This window comes from Ursus maritimus, unplaced genomic scaffold, assembly GCF_017311325.1.
Source record: "Ursus maritimus isolate PB19 unplaced genomic scaffold, ASM1731132v1 scaffold_25, whole genome shotgun sequence".
Taxonomy (NCBI): Eukaryota; Metazoa; Chordata; class Mammalia; order Carnivora; family Ursidae; genus Ursus; species Ursus maritimus.
Window position 1 is genome coordinate 1,807,311 of NW_024425008.1, and position 27,002 is coordinate 1,834,312.

Here is a 27,002-nt window from a genome sequence, read left to right on the forward strand (position 1 = left end):
CTTTTACTCAGTGCTTAGTGCACTGGAGTAAACAGTGGGGGCAATTCCAACACAGCCTGACAAGTAAAGCACTGAGCACTACACGTTACACCCCTTTCCCTTCCCCAACCTTTAGACCTGTAGGTTTATTAATTTCAGGAAAGACCTTGTTTGGAAAGCAATCTCCTCTACTTCTCTTTCTTAACCAGAAAACTATGTACCTAACATCTCAATTCCCTGAAGTAAGCACCCATCAAGATTTCAAGAACTCAAGATTAAGGCCGACATTTTCAGGTTGTAATCAGAGTTACAGAACAAGAATACAAGACCTAAGGAAAGTCACTAACCCACAGTAATGAGCAGCATCCGTTTTTGTGAGTGGGGCTGGCAACCACGGAAGGAAACATCCCAATACAAATCCAAAGCAGCAGCTACAAAACACGGCAGAGTGTAATGCTTCAATCTTATAAGAATCTAGAGTAATTTTAATATTAAAGCAGAGACAAATTATAATTTTAACATTGTTTTAATCAAGTAATGTAGCTGTTTGAAACAGGAAATTTTAAGACCATTGAATAGATCAAAGTGAAGGATTAATTTATTAGGATAGCCTCTATGGATAAAACTTCTATTATGTGGATTTGAATTCCATTGGAAGTTTGGCACCAGACTGAATACTAGTCTAAGCCAAAATTTTCTCTTTAGTGTTTAGAAGCCCCAAACAGGTTTTCCTTCAGGTTAAAGGAAAACAAAAAACAAAAAAATAAAACCCCCAAACCCCCAACTATAACAGAACCCCATTAGCTTGATATTATGTTGCATGCAACTTGGCTTAGGTCACCACTATCTCCTATAGAATTTCAGATGATGAAAGCAAATTGGCCTATGGCAAAGAATTTGAAACCTAAATGAGATGTAAATTTGTAAAAACTTCATCTCTTTGGTGTGACAAAGCACATTCCCTCCAGGTAGGTGCTTCTGCTTCACTCATCAAAATCGATTAAAAAGGAAGTGAGGGGTACCAATTTGTAGGTCTCCAGTAAGATTACTTGATTTTACCTTCTTGAAATATCAAGCTAACAAGGTTTTATTGTATCAAATGTTTGTGTAATTTCCAATGTGAAAAATTCTTACATTTATTAAGGTCTCATTATAATCTGTGAAAATGGATCACACACACACAAAAGGGTGAATGATGTAAGACAGTGCTTCCAACAAAATTAACCCTTTGGATTGTTGATTCCCAGTGTACTTGTGGAATAGAATAAATGCAACCAGTTTTTCCCTTGAAGATGATTTCTCAGATATAGCCATAACCCGTATCAAGCGAGTTTAGATCAGCTAAATGAGCGAAGAATTCGCCAGTAAGTTATTTCCTAATCTAAACCTCAGGATAGGCTGGGGTCAGGCCCAGTTGCCTGCATTCAGTGGCCATGATCAGGCTTCTTGGGTGTTGGCTATATTCAATGTGAAATAAAAAACACCTTAAGTCTTACACCAAAATATAGGCTTTAACTTGAAGTATGCTTTTAGCTTTTTTTTTTTTTTTTAAATAAGACATTGGGTGGGGGGGGGGAATCAAGTCTGAGACACAGTAACACTTATTTTGGCAAGATAGCAACCAAAACCTAAAAAGCATAAACTAAGTATCCACGTATACAAGGCATTAAAGAACAAACCATATTATCAGGAGGAAATCCACAATGAACAAAAGATACTGTATGCCTTTAACATTTTGAAACTGTAACTAAATCATAATAAAAGTTGAAAAATTATGCCCAGTTTTTGTTAGAGATTAAGTGCACCTTTTCCTGCTTCCCCCAAATAAAATCATAGCTTACTATATAATCACACCCTAGTTTCAGAATTTTCTCAGTCAGTACAAAGCAACAGCTACATACACATAAAATGCTTATTTGTTAATGTAGTAATTCCCCTGGCTCATCCAACGTGCAATGCACATGACTCCAAAGACTACAATTTGGGGTAAGTATACACGAACTGAAAAAACACAATTCAAGTTTCAAAACCTGCTCTTAAAATTATTTATAGGACACTCAGGTCATTTTTACTTCTCAGCAAGATAAAGATGTTGCACTGCCATTTGATTATCAGTCCACCTTGGCATGGGAAGAATGTACACCACCAGATGCCAATTTGAGAGACTGAACAGTCCCAAGTACTGTATTTCTCAATGGCTGATTAAGATAATTACAAGTAAGCTTATGTTTACATTCTGCTGAAGACATCTTTACAGTCTCCGCATCTAACAAAATCTAACAGGCTCCAAAAATCCTATCAGGTTAATGATGGTGCAGTATCTTAAAAAGGAGCCATTTCAGCTTAAGTCATTCAGAGCCAAAATCTGAAGAATGACCAAAATCAAATCTTTATTTAACTGTATAAATGTGATCCAAATGTGTCCACCACTAATTTTTCAAAAAGAAACATGCTATAAATAAGCAAACTATATCTGCTCACTGATATGTGTATGGACTCCCTAGATGTCTTGTTGGGCTTAATTACAGACCACTCACAGCAATACATTTTTAGTAGAAAGTGTAGCATGATGTTAAGCCATTTTAGCTTTTGCACATACATGTTGCACTTCTGGCTGATGATGCAGAAAGATTCGCAGCATTACACTGTTAAGCTGGGCTGCACCCACCCCTTTAAATGGCATCAATATCAATGTCATCATCCTTGTTGTCAGACTTCACAGCTTCGACTTTAGGTACACTGGCAGTCTTCGAATACACCACCTGACAAAACAATTTTTGATTGTAAATCTTTATCCCAAAAACCTATTTATAAAAATAGTAATACAAATTAATGGTCAACAAGGGAGGAAAAACTACCCAGACACAGGCATCACTTTTTTTGAAAAAGTGTGTGGGCATGGGGGGAGCGGCAGTAGAGGCAGAGAATCCCAAGGAGGCTTCACAGTTTTCACGCAGGACTTGATCTCAAAACCCTGAGATCATGACCTGAGCAGAAATGTAGAGTAGGATGCTTAACCAACTGAGCCACCCAGGTGCCCCAAAGCCATCATTCTGCACAAAAACTTTTTGTTATTTGAAAACTAAGTTCTTGCTCAGCCTGATAGCATCTTAATTTTTATGGACAACTAGCACCTGTATACTCAACCTGCCGTTAATTGAACACTCCTTTGAGGATTCGTATGTCTATTTGCAATTAAGTCTAGGGGCAGAGATTTCCCCAACCCTTTACATTAACATGAAAATTTCCCAAATTATTGAGACGTTTTGCTGTATCTAAAAATTTTAAATTACCCAATTATCATTTTATAAACCCAAACCTTAACAAATTTTACCTCAATGTTCTCATCTTCATCATCTTCTTCACCACCAGAAGATTCCTCCTCTGCTTCCTTTAACCATTTTATAAATGGTTCTGCTTTGACACGAATCTCTTTGGCAAGATCTTTTGAGACATATTTCTTAGAGGCCTAAAAAATGTTCAATAAATTTCCTCAGTTGGAGAAATCTAAAAATTAATTTATGTAACTGCCTACACTGAGCTCTTTGAAGGGACTGGGTCATATCCTAATTTTGACTCAACAGATACAAACAAGTAATGAAGAGTCTAAATATTTTCTTCCATTATTACTAAAAAGTTGGGAATCACCTATAGATTATACCAGGGACTGCATTTCAATGTAGAAGAAACCCAAGTATCAGAAGTTACCTCTTCCTAAATTGCCCCAACTACGGTCTCAATAATACTTCTGATCCTAGAGGCTGTTTGTAAGCTATCTATTTCGCACCTTTTCTGACCAGCTGATGATGACTTCTTCTTCCAACAGATCTGCATCATACATCTCCTTCAAGATATGGGGAATCTTGGAAATGAGCTGAGCTTGATGCATTGCTACCACACACTCCAAACCATGAAGAAGGTACCGTTGAGCTTTTTTGTTGTTGTGACAAAACTGAAAATAAATGTGTTGGCATTAACAAGCTTTTAAAGAAATTTCAAATAAGTATACTCATTGTCTCAAGATTGTTCCTTAAGACTATGGCCTTAAACAGTAGCTCAAAAGGTCAACGCATAAAAATCTATATATTACTTCATCCATGAAAGACTATACAAGACATTTTCCAAATACTCCCGTGCTTGGCAAGGTAGGTCAATTATCTCTAGTTTTAGGATGACAGAGAACCTGTTCCCAGGGTCACAGAGCTCTAATCTCATTTATGAACCTAAAATAATTTGCTTACTCGTAGGAAATGGCGCCTGTATTTCTTAATTTGTTCTCTAATCTTCTCATTAAAAAGAACTTCAGTCAGAACAAGAGGGCCCATGGCTTTTACATCCAATCTTTCTGCTTCAGCAACAATTTCTTTGTCTGATGAGTCAATAATACCTTCTTCTTTCTTTTTCTGCAAATGGAAAGGGACAATTCAGTGAAATGGAGACACATTTTGCTCTAGAGATACTAGTCCCCACTTTCAAGGACTTTTTTTCCTACCTTATTACAGTTTCAGAATTTTTCAATGATAGGCATTCGCCAAACACAGTACCTGGAAGTACTGTACACCTCAGGAAATATTTAAACAGCAAGTTAAATAAGCCTGGGGTTTGAGTATCCAAAAAATAGCACGAGAAAAAGTTATGTGCCAGGTAACCAGCATAAAGTAATAAGATACCTTAACAAAAACCCCAGGCTTGAAACTGATCAAGAAAATGTTTAACTGCTCTTGAACCAAATTATTTTACCTTAACAAAATCAAACAGAATATTGACCCGCTCTTCAACAGTCCTTTCCAAATCATCACTGAGTGTCAGAACTTTCGCATGATCACTGATTTCATCCATTCTTCGTCTTTGAGCTTCCTCAGTTGTATCCTCCCCCCAATCATCATCCTCCTCTTCTTCCTGTCAAGAACAAGTATGCTTAGTCAAATGCCTTAAAAATGCAAAAAATGCTCCAGGTTTCTCGTCATATTAATGGTATTAAGTTCATTTTCCACAAAAATAAATTGGACCTACCTTAATCAACCACATAGAACCAGGAACCCAAGATACTATTGCAATGTTAAAATGAAAACGAGTTTCCTTATTTATGCCTTGATCAACCAGGTATAATACTTCACCCACCACACCTTCACCCCTACACTCACCGCAGCATGTGGAGGAGGACTGATCTCATTTGGGGGTGGGGGTGGTGGTGTCTCACTGCTGGACACAGAACCATTTTCCTTGTCTTTGCCCTTCCGGTTTTTCTTTTCCTTTTCTTTCTTCCCTGTACCACTATCACTATTCTCTACAACAAAACAAAGTAAAAGTTCAATACTACAGTTTATAGTACACCTCCACGGTCTCTCATGAACGTTTAAATCCCTTGCCTCCTTTTGCTTTGGAACCTTCCCTCAGAAAATCATACACAAACACAATGCTACTTGTAATTCTGGAGGATTCATCCACTATCATTTCCTATATAAAAAACTCAGGGTAAGGATGGAACGTCTTTAACTGTTCAGTAAGAGTAAGTGATATCTCAAAAGATGAGGTGGTTAATGAAGGTTGGCACTCCTGACCCTCTTGACCCCCATGAACTCGAGTAAGAGCACATCTCAACTACACTTTAGCCCAGAACTGTTTACACTGTTTAAGTCTATATAACAGTTGGTCTCATGGAGGAGAACACTGGAATAGGTTAGACTTTATTGCTATAGCAAGCTCAAATTGTGTCAGACAACTTCCATCATCTGCCACAGAGTGTTGCTTGCAATGTTCTAAAGCCACTTGGGCTTAATGAGCCAGGACCAAGGGTTCACAACACAGTATTCCAAAAGCAGATCCTTTGTTGGAATCCCACAATATTTTTTTAAAAAAAGATTTATCTGAGAGAGAGGGAGAAGGAGACTCCCTGTCCAGGGAGCCTGATGCGGGGCTCGAACACCCGGGACCTGGATCATGACCCCAGCCAAAGGAGACGCTCAGCTGACTGAGCCACCCAGGCACCCCTGTTTTACAATGATCTATTTCACCTATTCTAAAAGGACAGGTCTTAAAAATCGACAACATAGCAGAGTTGAAGTGGCAACCTGTTCTTTTCACCCTAAATGGCACATCTTTCAAAGTCACAGATACAACAGAAGAAGGCACAACGATGGGAAATTCCTTATATTCTAGTTTCACAGCAGCAAAATAAACTTCCATTTTGTTTCCAATAACCAACTGCTTTACAGTAACATCTTACAAGTTCATCATTAAGACTTACCAGGTGGGTTTTTGAGAATGAACGTGCAGAGTTTATGATGTGTGTCAAGCATGCCTCGATAGCCACAGGCTTTACAAGAATTACCTATTGTTTGCTTCTTTGGATTGACATGCTGCCAAAAAAAGGGAGTAAAAACAAGTATGTCATCTATGGCCTGCAATAAAATTTTTATAAACAACAAAGCATTATTAAAACATGTAACTGTAACTCCAGCTTAATATATAAAACTATTTTTCCACAAAATGATCTACTTAAAAAAGCCAGTATAAACTACCTAAAAAATTTGCTGCTTTACATTTTATTTCCAATTAAGTTTGCCCTGCCTTCTCAGGAACATATATTTTGTGATATCAAAGGATGGATCACAAAAGCAGATGTGTAGCTTTTCCTCAAAAGACTCACCAGCTCTGTTTCAGGATTCTCACACTCAGGACAGAGAACAAATTTTTTAATGAATCCATCCAACATGTCTTGCAGCTTATTCGCCTCATGAGATCCATTGACAATGTAACGGTCATTCTTAACATCAAACTGGGTCTGTGCTCCCAGCTCACAACCAAAATATTTGGTGGGATCTATTGGGAGGGGGAAGGAGGGGAGAGGGAAGATTTTTAACGAAATCTTTGGCTACTCACTCACCCATGTACAAATATCACTCCCTTATACTTTTTTACTGGGTTAAAATATGTGTTGCTTGAGTAGTTTTGTTTACCAATAGCAACTAATAAATCATTTGGTTTTCAAGCCCAAGACTCCACTTAACCCTGAAACTAGCATACAACTCAATCAAAACACACAGTTCCGAAGTTTGTCATGACCACAGATACTATGCTTTTTCATACACCCCTTAAGACGCATTACTTACACGTTGGAGGCCGATTAAGCGCCTTTGCAACGTCAACCATGTTGACTATAACTGTCTTGATACCATTTCCTTTGCCCTCAACCTAAAGAAAAAAATAACTTTAATTTTGCATTCTCTACCCCAAAGATGCAATCTTTAAAAATCTAGAAGAGCTTAGGCCTCAAAACTAAAAGGAAGATTAGTATTACCTTGGCAATCAGACGGGGCATCTTGTAGCGATAGAACTGGTCTGACACACTGCGGTTGACATTGACAGACATTTTGGCTTATTAGTGGCTTTATCAATAAGATGAAGAGATCTTTGATTGCAACTTTTTGGTATCTTCTGTCTGGAGAAGAAGGGATGACATAAACGACTGCAAGAGTTCTCGGTCTCTGACATGAAAAAATTTTCGCCACTGAGGCTGTAGGCTTCTTGCTTGTATGCTATGTTTCCCCAATACAGGTACCAATGGCTGCGCAACAGCTCTGAAAGAGAAAGGAAAAGCACATACAACCCCCCCCACGTTTAGCGTGATTCCCGCAGAAGCCTCCCTTCTTCACCTCCCGGTGAAACGTGCCTCATTCAGCTACATCACGAAGCACCCCCATTCACGCGAGGAGCAGCTAACATTCTCCTCTAACAGAGAACACCTGTCGCCACATAAAGGGCCTCCGGCTGGGAGCCGCCACACTTCCAACGACCAACTGCACTGCCTCAGCTGTTGGGGGTTTACACCGAAGCCCAGAGCCTCAACCCGTCAAAGGTTCGCTTCGGTGGAGCGGCCATTTCAACAACTGCTGAAAAGACTAACGCTAACGCAAGATCTCTCCGCCGCCGACCAGGCTAGGGTGACGGAAAAACTTCAGACTCAGCCCCCAACCCCACCCCCGGCCCTGTCAGCCTCCCCTCTGAATCCGGAGGCCCTGGACTCCTTGTTCAGCACCCAGGGCTCCCTCGGAAAAAACCCTAACCCAGGACACGCGGTCTCGCGGGAGTGTGCACGGGCCGCGAGGCAACGACCGAGCGCGACTGCCACCGCTCCTCCCCGTCCCCGCTCTACGCACACGCAGTCAACCTTCGCTCCGGTGCCCATGGCCACCGGCCGCTCCGCCCGGAGCAGCGACCCCGCCATGCGCGCCGCCCGGCATCGGCTCGCCGGGAAAACGAAAGCGGCCGAGGGGCGCCGGCCCGGCCCGCCCCCGCCCCCGAGCGAGCGATGACTCATGAATGCAGCAATAGGGCCTGAATCAGCCCACGCGGCGCGCTCCCGCGGGGCGGGGGAGGGGCGGCGGCCCGGCGGGGGAGGGGGCCGGGCGGAGGGGGCGGGAGGGGGGTAAGGAGAGGCGGTGAGGGGCGGGGGCCGGGGCCCGGGGCGGAGAGCAGGGCGGCGGGGGCGCGGGACCCGCCCGCTCGAACTGCGCCACACGCGCGCGCGGGTCACGCGGCGCGCCGCCATCTTGTGCGGCCGCCATCTCCCCGCCGGCCCGCCCGCGGACTCACCGTTTTCGTCAAATAAAGACATAAACCCAACGCTGCTCGCCCGGGACTGGGATGAAGTGAGGCGCGTGTGAACCCGAGTCCGAGGAGGGGCGGCGGAGGCGGCGGAGCAGCGCAGCGAGCAGCGGCCGGGCCAGGCGCCGCCGAGCAGCGGGGAGGGGCTGTCCCAGCGACGTCCGGGGTCCACACCCTTCAGCGCCCGGGGCCTGGCGACCTGGCGCGGAGAGACGGCGCCGTGAGCCGCGGGCGTCGGGGCGCCTTCCCCGCCAGCCAGCGGCCCGCGGCGGTCGAGGGGGCGGGGAGGACTGGGGAGGGGGCGCGGGGCCGTCGCCCCTCCACCGGACTCACCTCTGGAATGTTCTCGCTCTGACTGAACAACGCCGCCGCCGCGCTCAAGCTACCCTCGGCCCCAGTGCCCGCCCCCCGCGCCAGGCCACGCCGCTCATTAGCCCGAGGCGCGGCCGAGCTCGCTCGTGATTGGCCCGCGTGCCACGTCAATCGCGCCTTTCTCCGCCCCTCCTGCTTCTTGAGGCTCCTCTCGCCGCCTCAGCCCGCCCCCAGTCCCCGGGTCCCGGGTCCCTTCCCCTCCCATTCCCTCCCCCGCCCTTCCCAGAGGCCTTCGCGGTCTCGCGAGAGCCGGCTGGCCGCGACGGGGGGCTGGCCGCGGGGCCGCGCTTTGTCGGTTTGTTGCCCGGGGGAAGATGGCGGTTGGCTCCCCTCCCCCGTCGCCTTGGCCTGGACGCGTTCCTGCCGAGTTCTTCTCGCGGCGGGTGCGCAGCCTCGCCCGGGGGCGGGGTGGGGGAGGTCCTCTCGGCCTTTTCCGGCTCCTGGGGACGCCCGTCGTCGGGCTTCGAGGAGGAAGTTGTTCTTCCTCCCCGCTCCCTAGGCCTGGGGGAACTGGGATGATTGGAGGGCCTGGGTCTTTCGTCCCAAGTGCTGTTTTTAACCTCCGAAGCTGGGGTCCGGGTGTCACCTTGACAGGGTCGTCGTGCGGCCCGCCTGCCTGGCTCTCTCCGGTACCGGCCCTGCAGGCCTGTCGGGGCTTGGCACTCCTGTGCACCCTTTTTCCAGGGAGGGAAACGCCAAATTAGCTCGTGACCCCGGGACCTTCCTGAAAGCGTGCTCCACTGTAACTTTGCTCAAAATAAACATCTCATTGGGTTACCATTCCCGGACCCACTACTCCAGTTAGTAAATTATGACTTCCTTGCTGGGCAAAGCTTAGCCCAAAGCAGGTGTTCCTAATGTTCCAATGCCGTCCCTCGGAAGTGACTATTTAGAGAGAGCCTCTGATGTTTTCTTTCTGTTGAGGTGATTACAGAAACTGTCCCATTCTTTCAGAAACTTATATTTGGTTTAAAAGTTTGAGTTGAGACTGTAAAAGTGCATCCAGAGCCCATCACGAAATTTCAAAACATAGTTGGCTGTGGTAAAACCAAGAGCCGAATAATGGAGCCATTGGTTCTAATCTGCTCTCTGAGGTCTCTAATGCGCCCTCACGGCGAAGTGTCCCGGGCAGTCGCGTGGTTTCCCCGGCCGGATAAAGTAGCATGCTGTTGAGGACAGGATGAGGTGGGTAAGGGGCTGCCTTTTGTTTGTTTCCCCAATTGAATATTCAAGAAAGTTGGAACTGAAAGGTATGTTGATTTTTATCAAAGTTCAGGATTTTAAAATTAACAGTGTGGGTGGGGAAGTTAATCAAAGGGGCGATCCTGAATTAAGGGAAGTTATTTGTGTCCTTGCTGTAGGAGCTGATGTTATCATCACAGAGTGTATACAGTGGTGTGTGATGGTAGACAAAGCGCGTAATGCTTTATGGGTACCAGGGTCCCCATCAGATCAACGGAAAAGGTAGATCCTAGACAAGCTGCTTCTGGTTCACCATGAAGCATGACCTAGCAGTATGGAAACGAAGTTTTTGCACACAAATAACTATCTTAGAAACTCTGTTGGAAATTCGGGGTATGAAACTAGTCCGAGGTAAGGCACTTGCCTTGTCAGAATTGGTTTTTAATAAAGCTAAATACAAGGTGAGTGATTATTATTTTGGGGCAGATATGTTTGATGGCCCCATATTTAATTTCATTTAAAAAGTTTGTACTAATTTTAACTTTAATTTTTAGCAGGTGTACCACTCATTTGTGTCTAATGAGGGACAATTTTTAAAAATTATTCTTAACCTGCCATTTACTGAATGCTCCTCATAGTGTAGAAATTTGCTAAGTGTTTTGAATTACACTGTCTTATTTACTTCCTAGTCCCTATGGAGAATTTTTATTCCTGTTTTACAAATAAGCAAACTGAGGCTTAGTGGAGAAAATTAAGCAACTTGCCCAAGATCACATGCTGGTAAGTGGCAGAGCTGGAATTTAAACCGGGATCTGTCTGACCCCAGAGTCTGTTCCCTTAACCATTACATGACCCAGCATTCACAGGTAAATATAAACATACATAAATCTAGGCAATTTTCAGGTGTAATCCCATTTAATCCTTTAATGATCATGTGGGGGAGTGTTGTTAGTCCCATTTTACAGGGGAGGAAAGAGTCAGGAAGGTTAATTTTCTTGAAGTCCCCTGTCTAATAAATGGTGGACAGTGTTTGAACTCTAGCTTGACGCCAGGCTCATTGCACAATTCTGCCTCCTACTTCTGGCTCCCTGCCTCATTTGGCTGCAGTAACCCCAATCAGGTGCTCACAGTTTGCTAAGTGATGGGTACTTGCTGCCTCTGAAATCGTTGTCAAATGAGTGCCTGAATTATGCATTTCAGCTCCTGCCTTCCTTGGATAGCAGGCATGGATAGCTGCAAAAGGTAAGTTAGCAAATTGGCCTACGGTTATTCAGATATTGGTGTCTGTTCTGTTTAGCATGGCTTTGCTCCCTTGAGCAAGATCAAGTCTGTGTGGACTGAGAGAACCTTGTGTTTCTGAGCTATGGGCCACTGAGGGACCAGGACATTGCCCTCTGTGATGGGCTGTCTGATTGGACAGCTGGCCTCTATGACATCCGTCTCTTAGCTATCTCTAATCTCCAGCGCACTGTTAAAGCTGCACACTCTTGGTTAAAGTTTCTGACTCCCTGGCTTGAGGATGAGTTATAGGGGATGTGCATGGTTTTTCTTCCAGCACAGCAGCGTGCGTAGAGCAGACATTCAGAGCTGCTGGGAGGGAACTGAAGGTTATCTGGTGAGTACAGAGGCAGTCAAAGGCGTTGGCTACGTTGAAAGCTGGTGTCCTAAACCATGGTAATCTAATGCACCCATATTGAACGTTTCTGAGTTGCTGGGATACAGGCCCCCGCTCAGGGGCCATGTGTAAACAAATAGCAGCTATCTGCCTGGTGGACACCAAATGAAGCTTGTACCCTTCCTGAAATCTCTGGCCCTCTGGGCAGGATGTCTCCCTGCCTCTGTGACAGGCCCCTCCCACTCACCCAATACTTCCGCCACACCTCTGGCATCCAGTGGCACTTTATTGCATTTGCCTGTTTGTCTGCCTTCCTCATTAGGCTAAACAACTTGTGGGCAGGGGACCTGTCCTTGAGAACAAAGAGTCAACTACAAAAGGGACAGAGGCAGGAAGCAGAGATGTCTGTGGGGAAGACATGAAGCATCCTGACGAGATATTGCTGGAGACTGACGGAATGTCTTCCTGCTCCCAAGCATTTGACTCCAGTCAGACTCTATATTATGTCATTCCCGGAAAAAGAGAGGAAAGTGCAAAGTTGTATCGATTCAGTAGATGATGGAGAAATGTGGATGATCTGGCTTGCCTCAGGTCCTGTCTTCAGGGAAGCAAGGTGCATGGCTACTGAGCTGGTTCCTCACCTGCTTGAGGCTAGTAGAGGTAGGAAAGGCATTTGCTCACACTTACTGCACTGCTTTGGGAGTGCAGCATGTGTGCAATGGAAGATCTGGAAGAGGCCCAGGTGTGGCCTAAGACCCTGCGATTCCCGAGGATTCCTGACAGCCATTGGCAGACCTTTGTGAGAGGCATCTTTACGTGTTCCCACCTCTTCCTTGGGTTGTGAATCTGGCACATTTTATCCACCCAGGGGAAGCAGCCACATGCCAGCCAGTGAGCTCACTGGCTGCTGATGAGCCGTGGGTTGTGGCCTTGCAGTGAAGCACTAGACCCATACGACCCAGAGCCACCCCTTATGTGCTCAGCAGACTCAGCTGCTACTTTGGGTAGAGTTGCTATCTAGACCTAATTTTTTAAAAAGATTTTATTTATTTATTTGATAGAGAGCACAAGTAAGCAGAGCTGGAGGCAGAGAGAGTTGAGAAGCAGACTTCCCGCTGAGCAGGGAGCCTGATGTGGGGCTCGATACCAGGACCCTGGGATCACGATCTGAGCTGTAGGCAGACGCTTAACTGATTGAGCCACCCAGGCGCCCCCTAGACCTAATTTTTTTTAAAGATTTTATTTATTTGAGAGAAAGAGAAAGAGATCATGAGCTGGGGGGTGGGGCAGAGGGACAAGCAGATTCCTGCTGAGCAGGGAGCCTGATGGGCTTGATCTCAGTACCCTGAGATCATGACCCGAGCTGAAGGCAGACGCTTAACCCACTGAGCCACCCAGGTGCCCCACAACCTAATTTTTTAGTACAAATTATCTACTCTACATTCTGGACTTTATTTCTTAAAGGATGCCTTTCTTGCTTATCTGTGCATGACTTGGTTTCCCGAAGCCAGTGGCTCTCAAATGAGGGTGTGAGCATCAGAATCTCTGGAGGGCTTGGGGCACCTGGGTGACTCAGTTGGTTAAGTGTTTGACTCTTGATTTTGGCTCAGGTCATGATCTCAGGGTTGTGAGATCGAGCCCCATCAGGCTCCCCACTCAGTGGGAAGTCTGCTTCTCTCTCTTTCCCTCTCTCTCTGCCCGTATCCCCTGCGCTCTCTCTCTTTCTCAAATAAATAAATCTAAAAAAAAAAAATCCTCTGGAGGGCTTACTGAAACACAGATTGCTGGGCCCTCCCCTGAGCGTGATTGAGTAGGTCTAGGTGGGGCCCACCTAGAATTCAATTTCTTTTCTTTTTTTTTTTTTTTAAAGATTTTATTTATTTATTTGACAGAGATAGAGACAGCCAGCGAGAGAGGGAACACAAGCAGGGGGAGTGGGAGAGGAAGAAGCAGGCTCCCAGCGGAGGAGCCTGATGTGGGGCTCGATCCCAGAACTCTGGGATCACGCCCTGAGCCGAAGGCAGATGCTTAACGACTGAGCTACCCAGGCGCCCCTAGAATTCAATTTCTAACAGATTCCCAGGTGTTATTTACAGGTGCTGTGGTCTCAATACTTTGCCTTAAGGCCAGGGGGCCACATGACTTTGGAGCCCAGGTACCTCTTTTCCCTCAGCATAGATTCCGCCGCTTTCTTTTGAGATATCCCATGAACCCTCATTCAGACAGTCTATCTGTGAATCAAACCAAGTCAAGAAGGACAAAATCGATGTCCCAATGACTGTGTTGCAGCCGTGGCGCCCAGGCCTGATGGAGGCGTTATGGGGCTGGTTGTCGGGAGGCAGTATGGTGTGCACCACGCCCAGTGGAATTACGACGGTTGTACCAGTGACACGGGGCTGCTGGCACAGCCCTGCCACCTGTGTTCTGTCACTGGCACGCCGACGCCTCAGGGAGTGGCCGGTGCCCTGCCATCCCCTCCTCTCTTAGATGGGGAAACAGAGGCTTAGAGAATTTGTCTCAAGGTTGGGGCCAGGGTCCTGTCTTCCAGCTGTAGGGCTTTTCCCCCTGGGTGAGGCCTCATTATCCTGTTTGGCATATCCCGGTTCTAGAGTTTGCTTCTCTTCCTTTGGTTGGGTTTTAATGGCTCTAATGCCCTTTTTTAGACGCATCAGACAGGAGTTGGGATCCAGAGGCTGAGGATATGCTTTCCTTGTGCCACTGATTTTCCTCAGCCGGCCGCTGCGCATCCTGCCGTGGCTGAGCCGGACGTTCAAGATGCAGGAGGGCCTCCGCAGGTGCTGTCTCCACTTGTACGTTTATTTCGTTTGTGAGCCAACATTTAGAACTTGGGAGATTTCACCTACAATTTCAGCTTTCTGATCCCTTCGGAAATGGCAGCCCTGGCATGCTGGGACACAGTCCTACGCGGTGTCTTCCAGGAGCTGCATCTCTGTCCTGTGGAGCTGAAGGAGGGGCGTGAGCGCTCAGGAGAGCCCAGAGCACTGTCTGTGCCCAGGTGTGCACCTGCACTCACGTCTGCCTGCTCCTCCCGTTGCCTGCCTCACCTCCGTGCTGGCGTTCATGCATCTTCTCCTTGTTTAGTCCTCCAGCAGATACACGGCCAGCGTGCTCTGTGTGCCCGCTGGAGGGCACGGGGACATTTAAGACATTGCACTTGTGTTCTTGAACTGCTGTAACAAAGTATCACAAACCTGGCTTGAAACAACAGAGATGTATCCAATTGTGGTTCCGGAAGTCAGACGTCTGAAGTCAAGGTGCTGGCACGCCCAGGCCCTCTCCCTGGTTCTGGCTTGGCTTGCTTCAGGATTGCCCCCAGTGCCCTCTGTCACATGACCTTCTTCCCTCCATGTCTTCACAGAGCCGTCTCCCCTCTGCATGTGCCTGTCTCTCTTCAGGTAAGGACGCCGGATGTGTTGGGTGTAAGGCCCGCCCTGCATCCCAATTCAGTATGACCTCATTAAGCTTCCTTACATTCGCAGAGGCACTACTTCCAAATGTCTCCCTCACCTCATTCAGGATTAGGACGTCAACGTATCTTTTGGGGAGATGCAATTCAAGAGAGGAACAACTCCCAGTGTGAAACCTGGCTCTGGCTCAGCAGCTGTGGTGGGGAGACAAGGCTCCCGAAGTGTCAGCAGGCGCCCCTGTGGTGGTCTACCTTCCTGGAGCTCGCACAGTGAGAGAGCCCTGTGGCCTGAGTGCTTCCTGTGCATTAGCCCCGTGGAATCCCCTAAAAGAGCCCTCCAAGGACTCGCATTGCAGGTGAGGAGGCTGAGGTCAGAGGGTTGACAGAGCTTGACGGAAGTCCCTGGGGGGGGGCGGTGCGTGGGGACAGCAGTGAATGCCAGACTGGTCAGACCCTTTGCCCTTGAGGTATGGGTAGGCGAGGCGAAGTTTTACCTCTGCTACCATCACAAACCCCAGTGCTTACCTCATTTCCCATCCCCCCTGCGCAGCCCCCACTGCTGTCGACTTTGCAGGGTGATTATGGGCTTTCGGCCTGATGTTCAGAGGGTCTGATTATTTTCTTGATCCTGAGGGTGCTGTTTCTAAATTTCCATTTGAACAAGATTTAGTTCATTTTTAGGGTCAATTTCTTGTATCTTTTTGCATTCTCTAGGAGATGGAAGAACCATCCAGAAACCATAACAATATGCTCTAAATAACCTTTATTTTGTGGTGCTGATCTGTCGGAGTAAATATAGTTCATACCAGATGGGACTTTTGCATTCTAGAGTCCTGAAGGAAAGAATGGATTCATTTTGAGTTTCCTTAAATTAGGTGAGCGATTTTTTTTTCTTGGGCAATCAACCCCCACGTTCAATATTCCCAGCGTGACATTTTGTACTGTTATACTTGGTAAGTAAAGCTCAGCTATTCTGAGCTTTTTGTGCCAGGAGCCCTGTGCTCAGGGTTCCGTTTTTAGTTTAGCTCAGAAAGGCTGCTTGCCTGTTTGGGTATTTTATGCAGAAAGAAGTCTTTTGGGCTAAGTCACTCTTGGCTAGATATTTACAAAGTTCATGGCTATTTTTAACACACACCTTTGCTACTTTAAAACCACAGTCAGCATTTAAAGCCATGACTGGCTTCTTTCACTTTGCATAATGCCTTCAAATTTCATGCATTGTGCTAAGTGAAGGAAGCCGGTCACAGGAGGACGAGTACTGTGGAAGTCCACTCACGTGAGGTTGGCGGGGCAGGCCGGTTCATAGAGACAGAAAGTAGGGAGGGGGGCTGGGGGAGGGGGGAAGAGGGAGTAGGTGTTTAATGGGGACAGAGTTTCAGGTCAGGAAGATGGAAACATTGTGGAGATAGGTGGTGGTGATGGTTGGTGATGTGAATATACACAGTGCCACTGAAACATATACTTAAAAATGGTTGAAATGGTAAATTTTATGTTGCATGTCTTTTACCAAAATTAGGGGGAAAAATCCTACAATAACCTAAACAACTCTATCTAAATATCTAGAAAGATGGCGGATGTATAAAACCCTCACATTCCTGCAATTAAATACGATGTGCATCGTACGTAGTGCTAACAATCACATGTATGTTTATATGAAATTTGTTTTCTGTTTTGTGCTTTTCTAAATTTTTCAATCTAAAAAGTTCCTCAGAAAAAAATAACTTATAGCTTTCTGACGAGCTCTGTGACTCTGGCCACATCTTTTTAACATTTTGAGCTATTATTATCCTGTAAACCGGGGAAGGGGGGATTTAAAGGCATGAAATTTACTCTGCAGAACAAGTAGAAACCAAAGTAAATTGAAATCACCAGTCAGTGGGGTTCGAGTGGTAACAGAGTCAAGTGCAGTGTTGGAAACTTCTTAGCCCCGCAGAGCAAGAGTTGTAAACCCAAGTCCTTCAAGGGCTGGGCAGGAGATCACACAGTGTGAAGAAGGTGGGTGCGAGGCACAAAGGAATGGCACGGACTGTGGAAGTAGGATAGTCAGGCATCCACATTCAGCAAGGAAACAGAACAAAACCAAACTCCACGCAGGCCAACAAAACACGACGGGGTTGTGTCTGGCCTGTGGGCCACTGGTTTGCAGTTTCTGCTTTTGAGTGAGAGACTCTTGGGTCTGGGAGGGTAGAGGTCCCCACCTCTACTTTTCGAAGAATCCGAGATGAAGATATGAACTGATTCAGAAAGAATGGGTCTGGAATCTAGATCTTAGACAACAATTTCAGGGCTCTTTTCTTCTTCACTGCTGGCTGGAAATGTTTTTGTCCCCCCCTCCCCCCCGCTAGTATATCATTCCAAGTTTGAATTTGAATCTTTTATTTTTTTTATTTTTTTATTTTTTATTTTTTTAAAGATTTTATTTATTTATGTGACAGAGAGACAGCCAGTGAGAGAGGGAACACAGCAGGGGGAGTGGGAGAGGAAGAAGCAGGCTGCCAGCGGACGATCCTGGAACGCCAGGATCACGCCCTGAGCCGAAGGCAGACGCTTCAACGACTGCGCTACCCAGGCGCCCCTGAATCTTTTCTTTTAAACATAGATAAATTTGTTTAATTTCATCTTACTGCACAAATCAAGTCAGTGCCTAGTATTTTTCTATTTTGGTAATAGCTGCCACTTCCCAACGAAACCCAACACTTAGTGGTCACCAAAAATTGTGATATGCGTGCTATGCTGCGTGTCTACCAGCCTTCTCAAAGCTGCACTCATCTGCATCTAGTTCTTTGGATTAAAATGCCAAAGGAATTTATCGGTGGACGTTTTCATATCTCTGATTCTGCTGGCCTTCTAAGATACATAACAAGTTTTGAGAAAGGTTTTTCTCTCTATTCCCTCAGGTGAGAATTTAGATTATTTTTAGGAAAGCTGTAAACCAGGGGCATGAACTGGCAGACCCAGGATGACTACGGCCCCTGTGTTATGTTTTGGGGATCATTTTTTTGGGGGGAGAAGAGGGATGAAATGGCTTTAGGTCGTCATGTGCTGTGGGGTGTCCTGCAACTCTCCAGCTCCCCCACTAATGACGTTTCCGCTTTCATGAACCTACAGCCCCTCCCTGGCCGTTGAAGGCATGTGAGGTTGTGACCCATCTCACTCGAGGGAGATCACAGTGTGGTGCTATCAAAATGAGGTTCTCCAGGACATGTGTTCAGACGTTAAAAGTGTCAACTGACTTTGCAGGGGATAGCCACCTGTGTGGTCAGCAGACTCGTCCCCCTGGACAGGGGATAGACCTGATTAGCTGCCCTGCCTCCGGCCGTGTGGCCCTTCAGCCCAGAACATTGGGAAGCCGTGCCCTCGTGGAAGGGGTGAGCCCTGAGGAGTGGCAAAGGAGACCCCCATGTGTTTGGAAATGGAATGAACCATGAGAGACTGTGGACTCTGGGAAACAAACTGAGGGCTTCAGAGGGGAGGGGGGTGGGGGAATGGGATAGGCCGATGATGGGTATTAGGGAGGGCACGTATTGCATGGTGCACTGGGTGTTATACGCAAGTAATGAATCATGGAACTTTACATCTAAAACTAAGGGTATACTGTATGGTGACTAACATAACAAAATAAAAATTATTATAAAAAAAAAAAAAAGAAATGGAATTCATGACCATCCAGTCCAGCTCAGCCCAGTAGGCGTGTGCGGAGCCATCCCCACAAGCCCTCCAGGGCCATCCACATACATCATGCTTTTTATTCCACACGTGCCAGGCGGCAGGTTCTGAGCGAAGTTCTTGTGTGTGGGAAGTCAGAACCCATGCTACTAAGAAGCGCTGGCTCTGAGGGGGAACTCGGGGGACCCCCTCGGCCCAGTTTGCTTAGAACCTCCCTGGTTTTAGCGACGAAAATCCCTTGTACTGGGAAACCTCTCAGTCCCAGGCAAACTGGAACGATTCGTCACCCTGGGGAGGGGCACACATTTTACCTAAATTACTTGGTATAATATAAAGTGGGATGGGAAAAAAAGGTGGGCCAAAAGAACAGTTGAGATCAAGTCTCCAGGGACTGTCGTCCACCTTGCAGGCATCGACCAGAGACCACTTGCTTAAATTTTACTCTGCTTGGGCGTTGGAGGGACAGGAGGCCCGTCAGGCTGGAGGGCAGCTGAAGGGCTTTGTGGGGGCAGTGAGAAAATCCAGGGGAGGCCTGAGAGTACTGGCGGAGGATTGAAGGGAGAGCCAGGAATATGGCGGCAGGAAGGCCGAGGGCTGGGCCCTGGGCCTCCGGCTAAGGAGCACTTGGCTCTTCTCTCACCCAGGTAGAATTGTCCTTGGTGGTCCCCGCTCGGTGTCAGGATGCCTCCAGGAGTCAGGCTCCGCCCTTGGCCACTTTCTCTTTTAAACCCATGGAACACAAACTGACCAGGTGACATCATTTTGTCTGGGAGAACTTGGTTGCCTCGGATGGGGCCTGCCCTCCTAAATACAAGATCCCTGCTGCCCCCTGGGCTGACCCGGATGCCCGGTCATCTGCTTTCTCTCTGGCCTGCTGTCCCTTCCTGCTCTGGCTAAGCTCCCCCCACCCCTGAAAATGCCTACACCCCAACTCCTCCCCATTGATGAGCCTCATTCTTGGGGCCTGTTTATGGACTGTTTTAGAGAGCCCCACACCTGCCTGGGTAGCTTCCTGCCATTCCTTTGGGAAACACTATTGCTGATTACCCTCCGAACCTGAACAACAGAATGTACTGCTTTGAGAGACCGTGACCTTTGAAACAAAAAAGGCTGTTTGTCTTGCTTTGTCCTCCCAAGGGGTGAGCAGGGCACCGAAGAGAAGGAAGGACCTTTCGCATCTGCAACGGACTCCTCCGCTCTGTATATGTGCTTTTGCTCTCCGGCCAGACTACGGGCTCTCCGTGAGCAGGTGCTGTGCACAGCTGGGGCCAGGGCTGCTGGGCGTCCAGCGCTGTTTCCTGCCCTCATCAGCTCTTTCTTGAGTGCTGAGTGTCGCGGTCAGTGATGGGACCCCTTTGCGTTAGGGAATGCCACTGTGGTAAAACTTCCTGCTCACACAGCTGCTTGTCCCCTCTGGGAAGAGTGAGGTTTGGGAAGGCACAGGCCTGAGAAGCATGAGATCGAGGGAGGATGTCCCTAATCGTCAAGGATATCCTACGTTGGCACTGGCTTTCCGTTAATCCAGCAACACACCGTGAATGCCTCCCACGTGCATGCAGCGCCAGCCCCTGTGCCGCCAAGAAAACCCACAGTCTGATGCCGCACGACGACCAGGAAATCACCAACGGGGACACGGCATTCAGAGAAGTGATGTGGACTGTGGGCTGCGGTGGGCAGGAAGGAAGTCCATGCCTTGCCAGGCTCCAGGGAGGAGGGAGCAGGAGGAGGGAGGATGGGGAAGCCATTGGGAGCAAAGGTGAGAGGTGGAGGTGTGAGCACAGAGACTGCTTCTAGAAAACCGTGACTAGCCCAGGCCCCCTTGTGGGCAGGTCTCAGAGCGGGCACTTGTGGGGCACCGCGCGCACTAAGAGAGAAGTCAGGCTCTGTTGTGGCCGCGGGTTTTGGTTAGCGAATCCGTATTTACTGGCCGTCTTCTGTGTGCCAGCCCTGTGCAAGGCGCCCGGGGCACAAGGATGAGCTGGACAGATGTGGTCCTCGTGGCGTGGACAGATCAACAGTGTGTCCAGAGGAAAACGAGAGGCCAGGCTGAGCACGATGAGTGAGTGAAAAGGCAAGCCCAGGGTGTTGGCTTGGGCTCAGGAAAGTGCCCAGCTATGCGAATCCCTAACTTCTGGGCAGGAGGTGGCCAGAGAAGCAGTGTGGGCGAAGCTCCAGGCAGAGGAAGAGTGCACCTAAAGGCCCAGCTTCGGGAACAGGGCACGTGGGCTTCTGAGAGAGGGAGAAGTGGTGTGACTGCAGGTGTGCCCACAGGCCGCATGGAGGGGAGGCTGTGCATGAAGAGGGGCGGCTGAACCCCAGGGTGGAATGAGCTCTCCAAGGCTGTGAGCAGAGTGGTGGGCCCAGGGGACTAGTCTCGGCAGGGTCCCCCTACCCGGGCTTGCGGAGGACGCAGCCACTGGCAGGAGGAAATGGGCCTTCATCCGGGCCGTGGTGTGGGACCGGGAGACTTACAGAGGGCAAAGGGGAGCAGAGTGACTCCGCACCCCGTTTGCTGTCCCAGTGAACATTCCTCAAGTGTGGGCTTGGGGCCTGGCTCTGGGAGATCTCGGCTAACCCAGCTGCCTGTCCTGCCTGCCAGCACCCAGCGGTCCGTGGAGCCTCTCAAGTGCCCAGGAGCTGCCGTGAGCTCCTCTTCCGTGGGCTGCAGAGCTCCCTCTGTGCATATCATTCTTGGGGATCCGGGTCTCCCCATGGCTGGCTGCTTTGGTGTCTGTGCTGGAACCTCCGGCATTGAAGGCACGTGAAGTCTCCCTCCAAGACGCTGCTCCACTCTCACATCACAGATCTTGGGGTACGTGGCCCAGGGCAGGTGTGCGTACGATGACATCACAGTCCTGGTGAGCTGAGCCTTTTCTCAGTGTTTTGTGACCACCTCTGTCCCTACGAGAGCATCATTGTGAGGCCGTTCCCTGCTGCCTAGTGCTCCGCTGGCATGTCTGCCTCCATTTCCAGTCTTTGCCCACCCTTGGGTTTGTGGGCGTCTTCAGCAAATGACATTTACCTTGCTTTTTTTTTTTTTTTTTAAACCAGGGTGTCAAAAAAACCTGTCCCTTTGTCCCTTTGACTGACAGGTTTAGTCCATTTTAACTACTGATCTATTTGGGCCAGTTTCTACCATTGTAACCTGTTCAATCAGTTTTTCCCACTTTTCCTGTATTTCTCTGTAATCCTGTCTCTCGAAGTGACGTCTGTGTGGGTCCCTTCAAGCAGAAGACAGAGCAGTGCTCACATCCTTTGCTCTGGCTGACGCCTTGACTCCGCTCACATCCGTAACACCTGCCGGGTACTTCCACGCGGCTCCAGATGGTTCTCTCTCCACGTTTCTCTAGGTAGTCTTGGCTATATCGATGTTCTCTTCATCTTAGACGGTCTGTGGGTCTGGGTCTGCTGTTCTCTGGGCCTTCCCATCTCAGGTCTTTTATTGGTCTAAGTCCGGGAAATCCACCTCCATTACTTTTCCAGGTAGTTATCTCTGGCTCCCTTGGGGTCTCCAAGTCTCCAAGCTAGCATGGCTGTGACTGCTCTCCGCTTCCTCCTTCGAGTCCCTGGTCCGACCTTCCCTGCTAGGCGCTTCTCCTCCGGACCTTCTCAGCTGCTGCTTAGCTCCTTATCTGTACCTGGCTGCTTTTCGCTCCGTTTACTGTGTTTTTAACCCGCTCTGCTTGTCATACCTTAATGTTTCTGCTTGGCTTGTTTTAAAAAATGTTTTCAGGAAGTGGGTGGAAGGATGGGGTAACTGGGTGATGGGCATTAAGGAGGGCACGTGTTGTAATGAGCACGGGGTGTTATGCAAGACTGATGAATCATTGAACACTACATCTGAAACTAATGATGTGCTGTATGTTGGCTAATTGGATTTAAATTAAAAAATTAAAAAATAAAATGTTTTCCTATTATTTTGTGTTGCTGCTCTCTCCCCTCACCTTGTCTGGTGCGTTCCGTACTGATTTCAAACCGTTGGTCCATCTTTTCTAATCTTCTGTTTCTAGTAGGGTCTGCAACACAGGTTGTGGGTGTCCTTTTGAAGTAGTCCCGCTCTGCAGGTGTCTGGATGTTTTGTTCTTTGTGCTCAGTTTCCCCGGGGTTATCAGCTATTCTGTCAGGCATTGCGTTGAGGGGAGAGTCCAGCGGGCTTGAGGTTGGGTGAATGACCCCTGAGTTGAGAGGCCAGTATGCAAGAAAGCCCGGAACAACTGTGTGGATGAGGGCGTGGCCTTTGTCCCCAGGAGGCAGCAGAAGGGACCGCTGGGGGCTTGTTGGTCTTCTTCAGTGCTTCTCAGGCCTCTTGAGTTCAGAGCTTCCACGGGCCCTGGTCTCACTCCTGAGGCTCCTGGAGCAGCCACAGAAGTGACCCAGCCAGACCTTGTGGGCCTCGAGGCCGTGCGAGGAGAAGCTGGCACAACCCCCCCCCCCCCAGCTCCTTTTCCTCTTTCCTTCTCCCACAATCCTGCTGCCTTCTGCCTGAGGCCAAGCCCACCACCCATCTGGTCAAGAGCAACCGGGACCTTTTACCAGTTCACGAATTTTCTTCCTCTGGATCAGAGACGCTGTGCAGCACTCGCGACTCCGTGCGTGGTCTGGACCAGCAGCAACGGCCTCCAGGAAATTTGTTATCATCGTAGAGTTTCGGGCCTCGGCTTGGACCTACTGAATCAGAGTTGGCATTTTTTAAAGTAGCTTTCTTGGGTGTAACTGACGTACGATGAAGTGCTCACACGTTGTTCAGTTCCGGTGTCTGCGTGGGCCGGGAAGCCATCACCACGTTCAACACGGTGAAAAGCTTCATCCCTGCCCTCGGTGAGCCCTCCCACCCATCCTCTTCCTCACCCCTTCGCAAGCCACCGCTGGTCTGCCTTCTGTCCCTACAAGTGGGTTCGTATTGTCCAGGGTTTTATCGGCTGCTTTTGTCTGGCTGAGAATTACCCTGAGAGTCGGTCGTGTGGTTTGTGCCTGTGCCCGTCCCCGTCCGTTCCTTGGACGGCTGAGCTGTGCCCATCGCACAGACTGAGCCCGGTTTGTTTATACAGGCACCCGTGGATGGGCGTTTCGGTTGTTTATCGTTTTGGCCATCACACAGAAAGCTTCCGTGACTATTAGCGTGGGAATCTTTGTACAGACACGTGTTTCCTCCTCTCTCAGGTAATTACCTACAAGTGGAATGGCTGGGTCAGGCGGGAGGTGTATGTTTGGCCTTTAAAGGAACTCCCGAGTTGTTTTCCAAAGAGGTTGAACCATTTAACCTTCTCATGAGCGACGTCTGATCGTTCCAGTCCCTCTGCATCCTTGTCAGCACTTGGTGTGGTCCGTCCTTTTAATGTTGGCCCTTCCAGTAAGGGTGTGATGGTGTCTCCTTGTGGTTTAAACTTGCATTTCCTTCATGACTAATGATGCTGAGCATCTTTTCATGTGGTTATGTGCCATTTGCATATTATCTTTGCTGAAGTGTCTGCTCAAATCCATGAACTGTTTTGAAATTGTGGTGTTTGTTTTTCTGAGTTTCGGGAGTTCTTTATCTTCCAGATAAAATTTGTTTTGTTTTGTTTTGTCCTTCTCAGGACTTGGCAAACTCTTTCATGGTGAGGGCTTAGGTCTTTCTTCCATTCTGGAAAGTTTTATTATTTCTTTCTTTCTCCTCTTTCTTCTTCTTTTGAAATCCCTAATAGTAAAGGTTGAGCATCTCTCAGCTTCTCTTCGATCTGTTTGTCCCCTTGTCGAGCCCAGGCCCCTTTCCTGGTGCTTGGGGCTTCGCTAGTGAGCAAAAGCAGCAGACATCCCTCATTCTAGTCGGGAGGCAGGTGAACGCTGACGTCTAATCAGCAAATTATTCCCTCTGTTACAAGGTGATCTTTGCTGTGGAAGAACATGGAACAGGGGAGCGGGGAGGGGAGCTGCATGGGGAGTCGGGGGCTTAGGGCCCATCTCACCCAGAAGGAGAGGTAGAGACCTGAAGGAAGAGGAGGTGTTAGCCGCGTGTGGGTCTGGGAAGAGCTCGCGGTGGATGCCAGTCTGGCTGGAGTGGAATGAGAGATGGGGGCACAGAAGGGAGGTCAGAGGGGAGCAGGGCCAGGACACCGGGGGGCGGGGTGTCGTCCATCTGGATGCTGCATGAGGCAGGGAGGCCAGGCAGGAGGACTTTGCAGTTGTCAGGTGAGGGACAGGGCCGCAGGTCTCTGTGTTAATCAGCGTCCTCTGAGAAGCAGCGGGACTGAATGTTCTCATGAAGGAAATGTCTTTGGGAGGGAAGATGGGAGGCAGGTGCAGAGGGTGGGAAGAGCTGGGGACAGCCATGCACGTCAGACTCAGAGGGCAGGGGGTAAGGCTGGCAGCATCCTTGAGGGTCTGCAGCCCCAGCAACGTCAGGCACAGCCGTCAGAGGAGGCTCGTGTTCCAGGAACATCCTTGCTGCACGAGGTCATGGCTGGGAGCAGCCATGGGAAGCTGGGATTTCAGAGCTCAGCAGCTGGACCCCAGGGCCAGTTTCCTTCCCTGGAGCTGGGGGTCTGCATTCTCATGGCCACCACATCCTTCTGGGCGTGACCGGCCTGGGCCTGTCCCTCACCCCACCCCCTGACTATAGATCTGAGCGATGTGTTTGTCCCAGGCTCCTGCCTGCTTCCCTGACTGCGTCCTTTGCTTTGGAGGTCAAGCCCCTAGCTAATGGGTGTTGGGGTTAAAGAGAAGGTGATTCTTTTGCTGCTGTAGGTCCCAGCAGAGAGAAGATGGAAAATCAGGTCACGAGATCTAGGAAAGAATGTAGGTTAATTAAAGTTTAAAACAGAGATCTTTCTGCAGCAGTTCCGTGAGTCAGCATCGAGTCTGGAAAAGTGGCACAGGCGCATGGAGCCCGATGCGGTTGAGCCTGGGGCCATGGCCTCTGGACGGCGCTGGCACCGTTGTCCCCCACTGGAGGGAGCAGCATGAGCTTGCTCGCAAGTTTTCATGCTTTTAAGCTGCATTGGAATCCATCCCCGACCATCCTTGGCTGCTTGGGGAGTGCCCTAACTCAGGCTGAGAATCTGGGCCAGCTGTTTATAAGAATAGTATTCACTGCGTGAAGCTGGCAGCCCAGACAGTGGGTGACTTCTTGGGGGACTAGCGTGGCTGGAAGGGGAAGGGATTTGGCCGTGAGCTCATGCTTTTGACACGTGCTCTGTGCCACGCTGTTATTTTTACTCTCTGGGTGGTGTTGGAGCTGCCATGCACATGGCAGAAGGCAGCACAGCGCTGCTCCTGGAAAGGCTTCCTGGGGCCGGTACGGGGTGGGGGGATTGCAGGTGTGGGGACCACAGGTGGCGTAGCTGTCACCTGCAGTACTTGTGGCCAGCCTCCGCCCCATCCGAGACCCACGCAGAGACCCACACAGATGGTTCGTTTGAACCTGGCTAGCGTTTCTCCACATGGGCCCCGGTGGAGGGGAGGACCTGGGTCTCGTCTGGGCCACAGCTTGACTCTGGCCCCAGTTTGGGCTCTGCTCTGGGCTGGGCTGTGTTCACATCTTACCAGGCTTTGAGACACCGCAGGTCCTGGGACTGTGTCTTCTTTGTCTTCCTTAAGCACCAGCATCTATGTCATGGGCTGAATTGTAGCTGCAGGTTGAAATCCTAACCCCCAGTACCTCAGAATGTGACTGTATTTGGAGATAGGTCTGGACAGATGTGGTCAAGTTAAGAGAGGTCATTTTAGGGTGGGCTCTGATCCAACAGGATTAGTGTCCTTATAAGAAAAGGAGGTCAGGACACAGACACACACAGAGGGAGGACGGTGTGAGGACATGGGGAGAGGACGGCCATCGACAAGCCAGGGAGAGAAGCTCCAGGACAAACCAGCCCCACTGACTCTGCGATCTAGGATTTTTGGCTTCCAGAACCAATATTTACTCTTGTTTTCAAAGCTACCTGGTCCGTGTTACCTCATTTCGGTCCCAGAAAAAAAATGCAGCCCATGGGGCTCAGTGTCTGGAGTATTTGGGTGACTTAATGAACATCTGTGGGATAAATGAAGATGGAAGTGATCTTGAGGAAAATTGCTGAATCCTGGCCTCACTCTGGAGGAGGCAAGGGTGGCCCCGGGGAGAATCCACTCGCCCAAGGCTGGACTCGACATTCCCAGCGGAGCTCATGTCCTGAGATCCCT

At 48.7% G+C, this 27,002-nt stretch overlaps 1 protein-coding gene, 1 long non-coding RNA gene and 1 other non-coding gene across 18 annotated transcripts; 1 reads left to right on the forward strand and 2 right to left on the reverse strand.

The window, feature by feature from the left end:
• Window positions 1-489: 489 nt before the first annotated feature.
• On the reverse strand, window positions 490-9,064 carry EIF5 (eukaryotic translation initiation factor 5). 2 transcript variants are annotated; one of them, XM_040641376.1, is made up of 12 exons: window positions 8,920-9,064; window positions 8,575-8,785; window positions 7,280-7,559; window positions 7,092-7,173; window positions 6,629-6,801; window positions 6,227-6,338; window positions 5,124-5,266; window positions 4,720-4,878; window positions 4,221-4,382; window positions 3,767-3,931; window positions 3,314-3,448; window positions 490-2,741 (listed from the first exon to the last, which is right to left on the reverse strand). In XM_040641376.1, the coding sequence occupies exons 3-12, from the start codon at window positions 7,349-7,351 to the stop codon at window positions 2,652-2,654; spliced, it is 1,293 nt and encodes a 430-aa protein (XP_040497310.1). In that variant the 5' UTR covers window positions 7,352-7,559; window positions 8,575-8,785; window positions 8,920-9,064; the 3' UTR covers window positions 490-2,651. The 2 variants fall into 2 exon arrangements, with proteins under 2 accessions (XP_040497310.1, XP_040497311.1); XM_040641377.1 differs by lacking the exons at window positions 8,575-8,785; window positions 8,920-9,064 and adding an exon at window positions 8,150-8,278.
• Window positions 5,607-5,730, reverse strand: LOC121105282. Its single transcript, XR_005837751.1, has one exon. It is a non-coding gene; the product is annotated as a small nucleolar RNA SNORA28 (small nucleolar RNA).
• Window positions 9,065-9,185: 121 nt separating the features above from the next.
• LOC103676894 lies at window positions 9,186-18,691 on the forward strand. Of its 15 annotated transcripts, none has more exons than XR_005837587.1 (7): window positions 9,186-9,341; window positions 11,341-11,382; window positions 11,696-11,755; window positions 14,419-15,171; window positions 15,293-15,538; window positions 15,897-16,057; window positions 18,291-18,691. It is a non-coding gene; the product is annotated as an uncharacterized LOC103676894 (long non-coding RNA). The 15 variants fall into 15 exon arrangements; XR_005837586.1 differs by lacking the exon at window positions 9,186-9,341 and adding an exon at window positions 9,350-10,208; XR_572259.2 differs by lacking the exon at window positions 9,186-9,341 and adding an exon at window positions 10,216-10,920.
• Window positions 18,692-27,002: the final 8,311 nt, after the last annotated feature.

Bases quoted from the DNA above. Each gene is read 5' to 3' on its own strand.
- EIF5 (XM_040641376.1), bottom strand. From the start codon at position 7,351: ATGTCTGTCAATGTCAACCGCAGTGTGTCAGACCAGTTCTATCGCTAC. The intron at 6,802-7,091 runs GTAAGTAATGCG...CCCTCCCAATAG, and splicing joins GCTTAATCGGCCTCCAACGT to ATCCCACCAAATATTTTGGT. The intron at 4,879-5,123 runs GTGAGTGTAGGG...TGTTCTTGACAG, and splicing joins GTCCTCCTCCACATGCTGCG to GAAGAAGAGGAGGATGATGA.